Source organism: Cimex lectularius, unplaced genomic scaffold (assembly GCF_000648675.2).
Source record: "Cimex lectularius strain Harlan isolate CLEC.00 unplaced genomic scaffold, Clec_2.1 scaffold20, whole genome shotgun sequence".
Classification (NCBI taxonomy): Eukaryota; Metazoa; Arthropoda; class Insecta; order Hemiptera; family Cimicidae; genus Cimex; species Cimex lectularius.
The window spans coordinates 24,263-37,657 of NW_019392641.1; the positions used below are offsets into that span (position 1 = coordinate 24,263).

General features: G+C 33.8%; 1 protein-coding gene across 7 annotated transcripts in view; it reads right to left on the reverse strand.

Moving 5' to 3' along the window:
- LOC106669929 (zinc finger protein 1-like) overlaps nt 1–13,395 on the reverse strand; it is a 565,181-nt gene that overhangs the window by 18,538 nt on the left and 533,248 nt on the right. For 6 of the 7 annotated variants that reach the window (XM_014399811.2, XM_014399813.1, XM_014399814.2 and 3 more), the window contains one exon: nt 8,474–8,622. In XM_014399811.2, the coding sequence (XP_014255297.1) occupies nt 8,474–8,622 (149 nt within the window). Of the gene's footprint in view, nt 1–8,473; nt 8,623–10,034; nt 10,151–13,395 lie in introns of those variants that run through there. The other variant, XM_014399812.2, reaches the window with a different exon arrangement.

Sequence of the window (13,395 nt, forward strand, 5' to 3'; positions counted from 1 at the left end):
AATTTTTAATATTCTGCCCGTCAATAAAAAATAATACTAAAAACCAATAAGAACTAATCATTAGAACAAATAATAATCCGAAAGAGTGAGGTCTACAGTGTAATTTGGTTAATGTTACCATAGCCAGAGTTATATTCCACTTGAAATTTTGAAAGCTTAAGATCCTTTTGAACTTTGCTAGTTCTTCACCTTGTACCTATCTTTACAGTGTCAGGGCAGTTAAAAAAATAATCAAGAAATATATAAAAAAAACTATTTGGAGTTGGACAAATGGAGTTTTTCGGAAGTACATCTAAAGAGATTTGTACTGGATGTCTCCAGGAAATGTCACAGCAAAATGAAAGTGTAAAGCTCCTAATTTGGTTAATGTTACCATAGACAGAGTTATATTCGACTTGAAATTTTGAAAAAGCTTAAGATCCTTTTGAACTTTGCTAGTTCTTCACCTTGTACCTATCTTTACAGTGTCAGGGCAGTTAAAAAAATAATCAAGAAATATATAAAAAAAACTATTTGGAGTTGGACAAATGGAGTTTTTCGGAAGTATATCTAAAGAGATTTGTACTGGAAGTCTCCAGGAAATGTCACAGCAAAATGAAAGTGTAAAGCTCCTAATCCACTTGGATTGGCATACACTGCTTAAAAACAATACCAACATATTGTGGTAAAAAAATTTTTAGTTCATTTTCAAAGATTATTTGGAAATAAACCAGATCTAAGTAGCACGGGTTTCGTGGCATCTCGCGTTCCTTAAATTTTAGTACTTCATTTATAAATATATATATATATCTTAAAATATTGAGACTTAGTTAACCGACTCAATTAGTTCTCTCACAATGCAGAATTAAATGATGGTCCAATTATATGTGATAGAACCTAGAAATATAATTAAAACTGTAATTAAGTAGACTACATTTTATTTTATCCAGCCAATATGTAAATTGAAATCGAAATGATTTCGTATGAAATGAATTCATGAAGTCTTAAGTCCGTTTGTTTTTGAATCGATCGAAGAATTCTCGTTTGAGTCAGGTTTTGGTCGGCTTTTAAAAATTTACGATTTCTGTTGGAAGTTTAATATTCTGTGGGATTTACGTTGAAAATTTCGAAACCGCAATATCAGCAATAAACGGCATAAACTTGTGCTTTCCAATTTTTATTTTAAAGTCACAAAGGTTGATGATTTGATCGTGAGAAAATAATAATGATGAGGTGACTTGTTTGTTCAAACCACCAACCTCGATCCGTACAAGTGTGGAAAATTCGGACAAGTTTTACCCCCTCGGAAAAGGTTGTAGAACAAAGAGGGGAAAAAATGAAAAACGGGGAGCCGAAAGTTATCAAAACGAGGTTAAACTAAGTTTGTACTTTGGCGGAGGGGAGCCAGGTGGTATCAGTCGTTCTCCGGCGCGAAGGGGGTGCCTCCGAGGGGCTTCGTGTTTACGCGGAACCACCGAACTCTAGGTTTATTGCGAGTCATTAAGATAGGCCAGTGGCGCCTCGGGCTAATAAAAACTCAGACAACAACATAAAGGAAATAGGCTTTGCCGGGCGGGGGGTGTCGCTGCTATTACACTTACGGGCAAAGACCCTACTAACTCACCTCCGGCCCAATCCCATCTCCCTGCCGATGTAACTAGTCCGGGAATGAAAGGAGCCAGAGAAATTTCTGGGAAGGACCGTTCCCGAGACTCGGTATAAATATAGAACTCGAGAAATACCATTTAAGCTTCTCTTCGGCGGACTTCATAAATGTCCACTCATGCTCATCTGTAATCTTTAATCTGTACAACAGGGTGGTCTATTTAAAACTCTCAATTAACTCGCAAGAGAGACAAAATTATTCAAAATAGAATAATTGGATCACCTTCTATAAAGCCCAGGGCACGCTCAACACGATACATATGCTCAGAAAACACTTTGAGCCCTGAAGATGATCTCAATAAAGATCGAAACGTTGGCACGATAAAGAAAACGTTTTTCTAAAACATACGTCACACCAGACCGCATCTCACGATCTCCAAATAATTAATAATTAAAGCTAATTTATCCAAGGAACATTAGGGCGAAATGGTCGGTGTAGGCTTTGTCAATTACTTATTTTTCAAAATTCCGTACAAAATGTATATATTACTACCCTCGTAGTTTCTTTTCGTGAAAACTCTTTTGCGCGAGGATTAAAGGAGGGTAACATACTACATATAGGGTTCTAAAGAGATAGGATCTGCTCCAGTTTTCCCGGAGATTCTTCGCCGATGAAGATATTTTACCATGGTTAATTAAAGCTCCACTACAAACAAACAACCCAGCGTTAACCGGTCACTACTATACATTTACTTCGTCTTGGTAAACAAATCATAGAATATAATTGAGATAAGAATGAAAAAGGGATGTTTTACTATGATTTTTTCAAGGGATTTTCTTCAAAATAATCTCGTTCTGTTTTTACATAAAAAAAACTGCTATAAATAGTTTGTTTTATGTGATTGGTCCTTCCTCATAGTTCCTCACTGAAGATGGCCCAGTGCCGAAACACAACAACTGGACAGTTCAACAAACCCGCGACTGAAGACTGACCCAATATTTTAAGGGATTTTCTTCAAAATAAACCCGTTCAGTTTTTACATAGAAAAAACTGCAATAAATAGTTTGTTTTTTGTGATTGGCTGTTATTATACTGTAGTTAATTTTTCTAAAATTTTCATTTGCGTATTTTTCCCGTTAAGAGTTTATATGAGTTTTTGTTTTGTTTAAAGAACGAAGAAGATTGTTATAGTTTATGCTTGGGTGTTGGTCTGCGAGTCGGTCCTTCCTCATAGTTCCTCAATGAAGATGACCCAATGCCGAAACACAACTGGACAGTTCAACAAACCCGCGACTGAAGACTGGCCCAATATTTCAAGGGATTTTCTTCAAAATAAACCCGTTCAGTTTTTACATAGAAAAAACTGCAACAAATAGTTTGTTTTATGTGATTGGCTGTTATTATACTGTAGTTAATTTTTCTAAAATATTTATTTGCGTATTTTTCCCGTTAAGATTTTATCTGATTTTTTGTTTTGTTTAAAGAATAAAGAAGATTATTATAGTTTATGCTTGGGTGTTGGCCTGCGAGTCGGTCCTTCCTCATAGTTTCCTCACTGAAGATGACCCAATGCCGAAACACATTTGGATAGTTCAACAAACCCGCGACTGAAGACGACCCAATATTTCAAGGGATTTTCTTCAAAATAAATCCGTTCAGTTTTTATATAAAAAACTGCAATAAATAGTTTGTTTTATGTGATTGGCTGTTATTATACTGTAGTTAATTTTTCTAAAATATTTATTTGCGTATTTTTCCTGTTAAGAGTTTATCTGAGTTTTTGTTTTGTTTAAAGAACGAAGAAGATTATTATAGTTTATGCTTGGGTGTTGGTCTGCGAGTCGGTCCTTCCTCATAGTTCCTCACTGAAGATGACCCAATACCGAAACTCATTTGGATAGTTCAACAAATCCGCGACTGAAGAGTGACCCAATGCCGGTTCATATGATGATTACAGGTAGTATTTAAATAATGTCATTAGAAAAAATTCTATGCATCCGCAGTTTTTAAAACGCTTAGGCCTTATAACAACACTGTGTAACACCGCTCGGCTAATTGGGTCCGCCCAATCACGCTCTGATTAGGCGAAGATTTACGATAAAGGAAACGTTGACCCGCGGTGCCCGTTTCTTATTTCTCGCCTTATACGAAGGACAATTAATTGTCCTCCATAAACGAACACTCCTTGCTGGATTGGATTTCATATACGGTCAAAGAAAGTGGGCCTTTTTAATGTGTCATAATTTGGCCCGCCCGACTACGGATTTCTTCTATATTACGACCTAGTTCGAACTAAAAAGGCTGCGTTTTTATTTTCTTTCTCTTTTACCATTTCGATTTTTATCGCCTCATTACTGATTGTTTTAGGTACCACTTAGCGTGTATTTTGCAAACAAGCTAGCTCGTAACGATAATATTAAAAAATCTAGTCAGCAGACCAATACAGATGACAAACAGGCAAAATAACCTTTGTGGGATGATAATTTTTTCCTTAATTTCGAGCCAAAACGAAAAAAAACTGGTTTTGGTCAATAAAATTGATTTAATTTTTGAAAATAACCTGAACAGTTACAAACAATGAGAAAATCGTTTAGTATTTTAAACCATAAAAAAATTATTTATATTTTGATTTTTATCGATAATAAAGATCTCACGAAAAAAAGAAGCAATTAGATAATATAATATTAAAAACTATGTATATCTTGTAAATTTAAGTAAATAAGGAAAAATATTTAAACAATACATTATATTTAGCTCGAGATGGACACGGTAGCTCAAGTGGTTAAAGCAGGAGCGTATTTAGCCGAAGGTCGTGGGTTCGAATCCCGCCCGTGGTATTAACTTTTTCATTTCAACCAAAACATAAGATAAAAATGTTTAAACAACGTTATCTTACTCGCATGGATTTCAGTTAATTCTCAACTTTTATCCCGAGGTTTATTACAGGTAAATTACAAAAATAGGAGGATATTTAAGTTATAAAATAATTCTTTTTTTAAAAACCATTTTGTTACGATATATATTGTACTGTATTGAACTGTAAGCCGAATTTGAGATGGTATTTACAACACCTTCCTAAATTAATCTAAAAATTATATATAATAGTTTAACAAGTTATTAAAGGAAATAAAAAAAATACAGCAAATTTCGTAACAAGACGGCAAAACAGTGTTGAAATTGCTCTTTTTACAGAAAAAAAAAATCGTTATCACGAATTCCTCTTCCTTAGGGGGAATGTGTCTCCTATTACGTTTTGAACCAAAGGTTCGAGGAAGGATTTCAAACGGTTAGTCATTGTGATAAGCGGGCTAGATTTATTTTTAAACACGCGGATCAAAGGTTAATCCGTCTAAATATTAAAGCTAATTGGGTCAAATTAGATTATTGAGACGATCTCCTATTCAGTTAGACGGAACGCCTTAGAGGATTAGGCGCGTTCCATTTATTTCCCGTATGAATTTGAAATATTAAGACGTTTTCCCCTTAAAAACGGAAAGAAAGATACGGAATATTGTTAACTTCTTAGTCAAAACAACTATCTCCTATCTGTATGCTTTTTTTTAATGAAAGCGTCTAGAAATCGCGTCGGAGTTTGGCTAGACAATTTATTTTTATTATTTTCAATAATAGTAATATATCTCTAGAATATAGTAATACTTTTCTAATCTCTTTATAGATTGTTTAACAAAAAAAATGTATTTTAACTAAACTATTGGACTTTTTGGTTAGACTGTTATTTTTAAAAGTTTCCAGTGTTACAAAAAGTAAAAATTTTAATTTCCCTATCTAAATGAATTTTAAGGTATATTTGAGTACCGTTATATTTTTTCTTCTTCAAATAAATGAAATATTGTAAAATAATCCTTTTTACAATATGACTTTTTCAATATTAAGTCATGTATTGGGTAAATTTGAAGTACTTTCAAATAAACGACGAACTTCTTCTATGCTAAAAATGTTCTTAGGAAATTCTTTGGTTCAAATATTAATTTAAAACCCAAAGTTCATAGTAAACATGGAAATGTAGTTTCATCTTTTTTCCTCGCAGTTTTTGCGGCCATAAAAAGTTGTCAGTTTTATATGTTTAATTTAAAAACATTTTAATTCCTGGACTTTTTGGTTAAATCATTTTTCAATTTTGCATTAGTGTTACAAAAAAGAAAATTTCTAATTGCTCTATTTGATTGGTTTTTAAGTACATTTGAGATCGTTATATATTTTAATAACCTGTCATGTATAGGATAAATTTGAAATAATTTGCAATAAATGGCAAATCTTTTTGATGCATGGTAAAAATCCGTAATTCTTTGGTTTAAATGTTACTTTTAAAACCTAATTACACAGAAAACATCTATGGACATTTGGTTTTATTTTTCAGTTTATAATAATAAAATATCGTCAATTTTATAGATAGTTTAAGGTTTCTAATAATAGAAATATATATCTAGAATACAGTAATATTTTTTTCTCAACTAATAATAATAAAATATTGTAACTTTATAGATTGTTTAACAAAAATAATATATTTTAACTGGTGACCTTTCTGGTTAGACAATTATTTTTAAGATAAATGTTTAACTTATGATTTTCGTTCTTGAGGTGGGATAATAGGTCATCTCAAAAAAAAAAAAAAAAAAAAANAATTAATAATAATAATAATAATAAAAGATAATTCGTAATTCTTTGGTTTAAATGTTACTTTTAAATCCTAATTACATAGAAAAAATCTATGGAAATTGAGTTTTATTTTTCCATTTTTAAATAATAAAATATTGCCAATTTTATAGATGGTTTAATAAAAAGAAATTTTTACTTTTGGGTGTTCTTTTTTAAATTTTCGTTCGCGTTTTCACTTCGAGTTTATTTTATTTTATTTTTTTAGATCAAAAAGAATTGACTGTCCCGTAGGAGGCCTAGCTATCTTTCTGATGGAAGTTTTATTATTTCATTTCTACTCGTATTTACCCTTCCAAAATTAGTGTTACAAAAAGTAAAAATTCTAATTTCTCTATTTGAATGATTTTTAAGGCATATTGGAGTACCGTTATATTTTTTTTCACATAAATGATCGTGAAAGATACCAAGTCATTTTTTTTAATAACCTATTTCTAATATTAAGACATGTATCGTATAAATTTGAAATAAACGACAAATCTTTTTGATGCTCGAGAAAAGTCCGTAATTCTTTGGTTAAATTTTTTCAAAAAACCAAATTATATAGTAACCAACGATGGAAGGTTAGTTTTAGGTTTTTTTTTAGGTTTAGTTTTTAGGCTTTTTAATAGGTTTTTCAGGTTTTTTAAGTTTTTACATCATAAAATATTGTCAGTGTTATTCATGGTTTAATAAAAAGAACTTTTAACTTTTTAGTTTGGCCATTTTGTTTTAAATTTCCATTTTGTTTTAAATTTTTGTTTTAATTTAGCGTTACAAAAAGTAAAAATTAAAATTCTTCCATTGCAATGATTTTTAATGTGTATTTGAGTACCGTTATGTCTTTTTCACAAAAATGATCATCATAAAACATTGCCGATTCTTTTTCAAATATGCTTTTACAATATTAAGTCATTGTTGGTTAAATTTTAAATGTTTTTTAATAAATGACAAATCTCTTCGATGCACGTTCGTAATTTTTTTCAATGTGTATTTTAAAACGCTAAGTACATAGTAAACCGATATGAAAATATAGCGTTATTTTTTTTTTCGTTTTTAAAATGTAATGTATTTGATTGTTGAACCCTTTGGCTAGAGAATTTTAGTTCTTTTCATTTCGGTTAATGAGATTTCTTCGTGTTGTGCGGGGTGATAAGCTCCAAATTTGGTCGGTACCGATCATTTTTGTGAAAACGTTTTGTTAATAATAATTTAACTAGGCTAGCTTTATTTGAAACTTGAAGATAAGTAGAAACTTCACCGTTTTAATTCATTTTGATAATTATTTATTGCAGCTTGATCGTACTCGATTAGATTAGCCTGTTTTTGAACTCTTCCGTATTAAAAAAAAAAAACCATTCGATCAAATAGACAGACCACAATCATCTTAATTTTGACCAATTTTTAGCTCCCCAGACGTAATACATCCTAAATTTTATATTTTTTTATCAACAAGTTGCCGAAAGTCTGACTTGCTCACTCGTCATGAAAACAAACCGCCGTCGCGTAAAAAGTTCAAAATTTGAATTTTACACGAGCCCGACGGAAACCTCGATCGAAATCTTTTCGGATCGGTTTTGTTTTTTCACGCGATCCCCTTATATGTGCACCTACGCCATCCGTTGCCGTATTTGTTCCGGCGCGGTTTACATCCTGCCGGACACGTAATACTTCGATTCTTTTTCTGTTTTTTAAGGTTTTGTCCAACTCCCTTGACCTTTACCGTCACGAATTTGCCAAATCTTTGACACGTAGCGCGACTTTCCTTACGTTTCGTTCGTCACGTACGATTTATATAACATTATAATTTAACACCTTTGTACGGATCGAAATTTCCCTGTTGTACGCACAACCTTTAAAGGCTAATTACCGTTATAATCTCTTGTTAGGAAAAAACCAAAAAAAAAATGAGAAAAACAGGTGTTCGTATCTTGGAAGTTTTATAATTTAGTTAATTATATTTAATTTAAATAATCGTGTAAAATATGTATTTTGGTAGTTTTCGGTCTGCCTATCCTCGTTGTTTTCGGTTGGATATTATTTACTTAACACCACTGAAGATGGTGAGATCTGTCAGACCAAAACTGCTGGGATAAACAGAAAAATTGTTCATTGTCGTAATAATTAGTTATTTGCGTTATTTTTTACCCAGATTTTGAAAATAAAGATTTTAAAAAAGCAAAAACATGCAGAAAGTTGTTTTGAAAGAAGCGTTTGTAAATGAGGAAGACTTACGACTTGAGCGTTTGGCGAATGCAGAAGTTCGTGTTTGTCAAGTTGGTCCCTGGTGGGGAAAGGTGCAGCGCAATGTATGCAGGAAAACTGCGGTGATCCTTCAACTCTCGTCTGCCCTTCTTCCTCTTTAACTCCTCCACTCAAAGGCACTGTAACATTGTAAAAAAGACATCGTTTAGACGGGACACGATCGGTGCGGAGGCAGAGGGGGCGCTTCATTACCACCGAGTAACAAGCTGTATAAATTACCACGAGATGGATCTCTCCTCCTATTCTTTCCTTTAAGCGGTAATTCAATACCTTGTTAACATAATGACTCTTTTGTAAATGGACTATTATTTACGACAGTCTCACACTTATAAATCCTTTTAATTGTCAACCCGTTATCGTTGTTTTAAATAATATCGAGATATTTTTACGGTCTTGTTTACTGATGCTGAGTAGGAAAAACTGGCGTTTTATTGTCAAAGCGTATAGAACATGTCTTGTGTGTAGGATATTCAGTTAGGGAAAAGTTTTTTTAGGTCTATTTGAGAGGCCGGACAAAAAAAGGGAGTTTGTAAGCTCAGCGCGTAAATCAAGCTGTACAAAAGGGAGGTATATAAGTTGATAAAGCCTCAGGGAGTACACATATGGCGTCGTGGGTTCAATACCTTCTCTATTGTTATGGAAATTGCTGCCTAGTCGCCAATACCTGGCCTCCCTTCGAAACTCACGGATCGTCTCGGGTTAAATCCAGTCTGGGTTCGGTGTCAGACGTCCTCGGCCGTTTTTCACACCGTGAGGAACTTTTTACGGAAAGAGTGTATGCAAGGTGTACCAGACGGATAAAGTCCCGGGGCTTAGGGCGGGGTTGGCGAGGCGCCATTTTGTAACGGTGAGGACCACGCCTCCAGCGCACACCTGTCAGGCGCAGGTAAGCCCACCTGAGATGGGCCGAAAACACTCCCACGGGACGCCCCCTCTTCGATTCGTCCAGCATGAATTTATGCCGTCTAGTTAACCGGGTCAACGAGCGCTCCGACCTTCTGCATGAGAACATATTAGAGCCAGTTTAAAAACTGTAGTGCGGGTAGTTCCCAAGACGGGTCAATCAGCGGAGTCAATTGCTTTGAGGTCCGTTTTGTTGACACCAATCTAAGCTCATGTTTGTACACACGTGCTGTTGCGTCACCGAGGGGAAAAACGGCGCTGCGGTTATGCTAAACCGAAAACGCGTCCGAGCACACCTGGTCAGGTAGAATAAACCGATTTTTTTCTCTTTTAAAATCTGACCAGTTTATCTTCGACAAGGGGAGGCCTCCCCCTTTCGATCGCCCTTTATCGGCATAATGTGCCCTCTATTGTTTGCACTATGAGTAATACCTCCCATGATTCATATGCACTTTTTCACCGTTTCACCTTCGAACCGTCGAATAACGGACATCGGTTAATCACTTGACACGTAAACAAACTACCCGGCTAGGTGACGCACCTGTTGAACAAATTCAAATACCCGAAGTACGACTTTTATATACTAATTGGCTAGAAAAATGAATGATTCACTTGATTTTCCGCCTACCTTGGCATGACCAGAAATTAGCGAGGCTCCAGAGCCTGTACGAGTAGCTGTCCAAACACGCAGACGGATACATATCTGCTGCACTAGAGACCATGGCAGACTGAAATCCGTTTCCCTTCTCTCCCACGCAATCCCGGCCGGGACGGGGACGGGCGAACGGAGCCGAAACACGCCGACCAATCCGGCGGCCCGGATCCCCACTACTTTTACCCTGACTTTTAACCTCGCATACCTTCTTCCCTTATGATCCCTCTCCCTTCCTCTCTTTCCTCTCTTTCTCCCAGGACCTCGATATTATTTCAACCTGTTGGCCCACGACTACGAAAAAGAAAATTAAAAAAAAAAATTCTAACCATCACCCACTTAATATGTTCGCCAAATTTTTTTCTGTGTTTAAACTCAACTAAAACACGAATAACATAGCGTAACGCCGCATATTTAGACGCCACACCTAAACCGCATCATCGAAAAATCTTAACGTGACATAAAAAAGTATCAATCTTTTGTCTGTTTTACAGAAATAAAAGTCATGTTGCGCAGTGGTGTTGTATAAACGCCTAGCACGTCTGGACAAAACTGCGTAACCGAATTTTCTCATATGTATATTTTCGTTCACTCCTTCCACGATAAATACGTAGATAATGTCATTTTCTTTAATCTAAATAAATCAAAAATAAATTTTGCTGGTCGTTTTTTACAAATCAAGACCTACAGTATGATCATGTAGGTCCTTTGTCGGGTTATACGTTCAAAAAACTATTTTTTCATAGGACACTTGCAAAAATAGATGTGAAAATACGTCAGATTCATCACTTGATATCAAATAAACATCAGTTTTCTAATTCAGTATAAGAGTTATACAGAATACTTGATAGTTCTGTATATAATTTTGTTCACTCCTTCCCCGATAGCTTCACATACATACGGAACTAGAGAAAAATATATCGGAAACTAACGAAAGAATCACCGATGAATAAACACAGAATAATTACTAGTATTTCTTTGAAACAAGCCTATTTTCTCTACTTAATGAGTTCTGCTTTCCAACTTTTGACCTAGCTATAAAAAAAAAAGACTCAAAGTTTGTCGGTGACGTTCAGGTAAAATTTTCGTACAAGTCTATTTAGGTAAAATTTTCGTACAAGTCTATTTATGTTTGTAATTTATTGTCTGGTGTATCGTTCTATTATACAGTTTACTATCATAGTTGACTTTTCTTCCATTGTACTATGTTGACAATTTTTATAAAATTTGATTTATGGTGATTTATGTATAAGGCATAACAGAATAAAAAAATTAACAATCCTTAAAAAAGAAAAAACAACAATAGATTAACATTGTAATAATACTTCAGTATATAAAAAATAAAATATCGATACACTTTTACAAAAAATTAAAGATAAAATGTAATAATATACTGTATTCAATGTTCATATATAGGAAAAACTGTTCAATTGTTAAAAAACAGTTTATACCAACATCATAATAGCATAAAAAAGAATGACAATGGCACACGTCTTTCCCAACGACAAACATGATATAAATTGTAAAAATGTAAAATGAATTTTAAAAGAAAAAAATATAGCCAAGATTAAAATGATTTGAAAAAGCATACATAAATAACTATAATAATATTAATTTGCAATAAGTTAAAAAAACTGTGTACAACGTAGTAATATTAAAACTATAAACAAAACGTAATGAGGTCATAATTGATAAGATTGCTACCTTAGAGAGATAAATGGATAAAAGGTTACAAATTGTTGGGAAGTCCACTGGTATGTTCGGTTACTTTTACCAAAATAATATATTTTAATACTAGAACGTAAATAAAAATATTTTTTTATAGGTTATACAAATATAATTAACACTGAAGACGACTCATGTCATGAAGCCGAAAAGCAAATACCAATAATATTGATGTAATAAAAACATCTAGACATTATTTGGGTAAAAATTATAATAATATTTAAACAACCCAGAAGTTAACATGTGTTTCTTGTTCAATTAAAAATTAAATCCTCAAAATATATTTTTAAATCTCTCTCGCTCTCTCTCTCTCTCTCTCTCTCTTTCTCTCTCTCTCTCTATCTATCTATCTACCTATCTCTATCTATCTGTCTTTGTTTCTATCTATCTCCGTCTGCTCGTTAATCGTAAAAGAGGTCGTTCGCGACCTCAACTTGCATGATTTTTTAAATAAAATAATATTCATTTATTAACTCTCTTTCGGTCTGTCTGCCTGTCTGTCTTCTCTACCCCCTCTCTCACTCCCTCTCTCTCTTTTTCTATCTACCTAGAAGATAGAAACCTTTTTTTTCATTTAATTTAAATTTTATTGGCGAGAGCTGACAATAACAAAGATCAGATTACGGCTGGTCTATATACCTAGACTGCCGGCCAGATAGGACTGTCTCGATCTGAGTTAAGCCGGGATTACAGATAATCTTTTGTTAGGAAACGTTAATTTAACTTTTAGTATTTTACTTTCCTTCTTTACTTTTCGATGCAGGGCCAAAGGCGAAAAATGCAAATATTTGAACACGCCGCGTCTGGCATTTTTACATATTTATAAATTTAAGAGAAGCGAAAATACATTTTTAAAGGAAAAAAAACAAGTTGAATTAACGCCTCATAAATTGTACAGCTAGTAAAAGTTATTCTGGAGCTCCTCTTTTGTTCAAGATGAAATACATTTTTGTTTTAATGAGCCAGCAAGCTTCTTTTTTTTTTACAAACAGGAAGGTGATTCACTCATTTTCCTCTTAATTTTTCGAATTTTTAAGACAACCACGTGTGTCTGGGAGTGTGTGGAACTTTGTCGCTTTTGGTTTATCTGTTTTAATCAAATGAGTGTACATTATACCAACAAAAGTTCAGGTTCTCGAGTTTTGGTAATGTGTAGATTTAACAGTTAAAGATGCCCTTGTCCCCAGTTGGCACATGTGCAAAGAAAGAACGGTCTTATCAAGCACAACGAGATATTTCTCGTTTAACACATCGGATTAATCACCATTTTGACAAATTTCAACAATTGGAAACAAATTTTCAAACCTATTCCTGGAGAAAGGATAACGTTGTCGAAATGCCGTTTTAGAATTAAAGAAAGTAGCGATAACAAACTTGTGCCAAATTCTCGTTTATCGACATAGCCAAATTAACGGAGATTTTCCCTGTCAACTGGAAAGACATAATTGAACCCTGATATACCGAACTGGTTGAAATCATTACGACACTCGCCCAAACAGACAAATTACTCAACAACAGTCGAATAACAACGCAAACTTTTCTGCGGTTAAAATTAACCAAGCATTTGCTACTTCCTACTGCTTTATCAGCACAAAAATTACTGTATTATCGA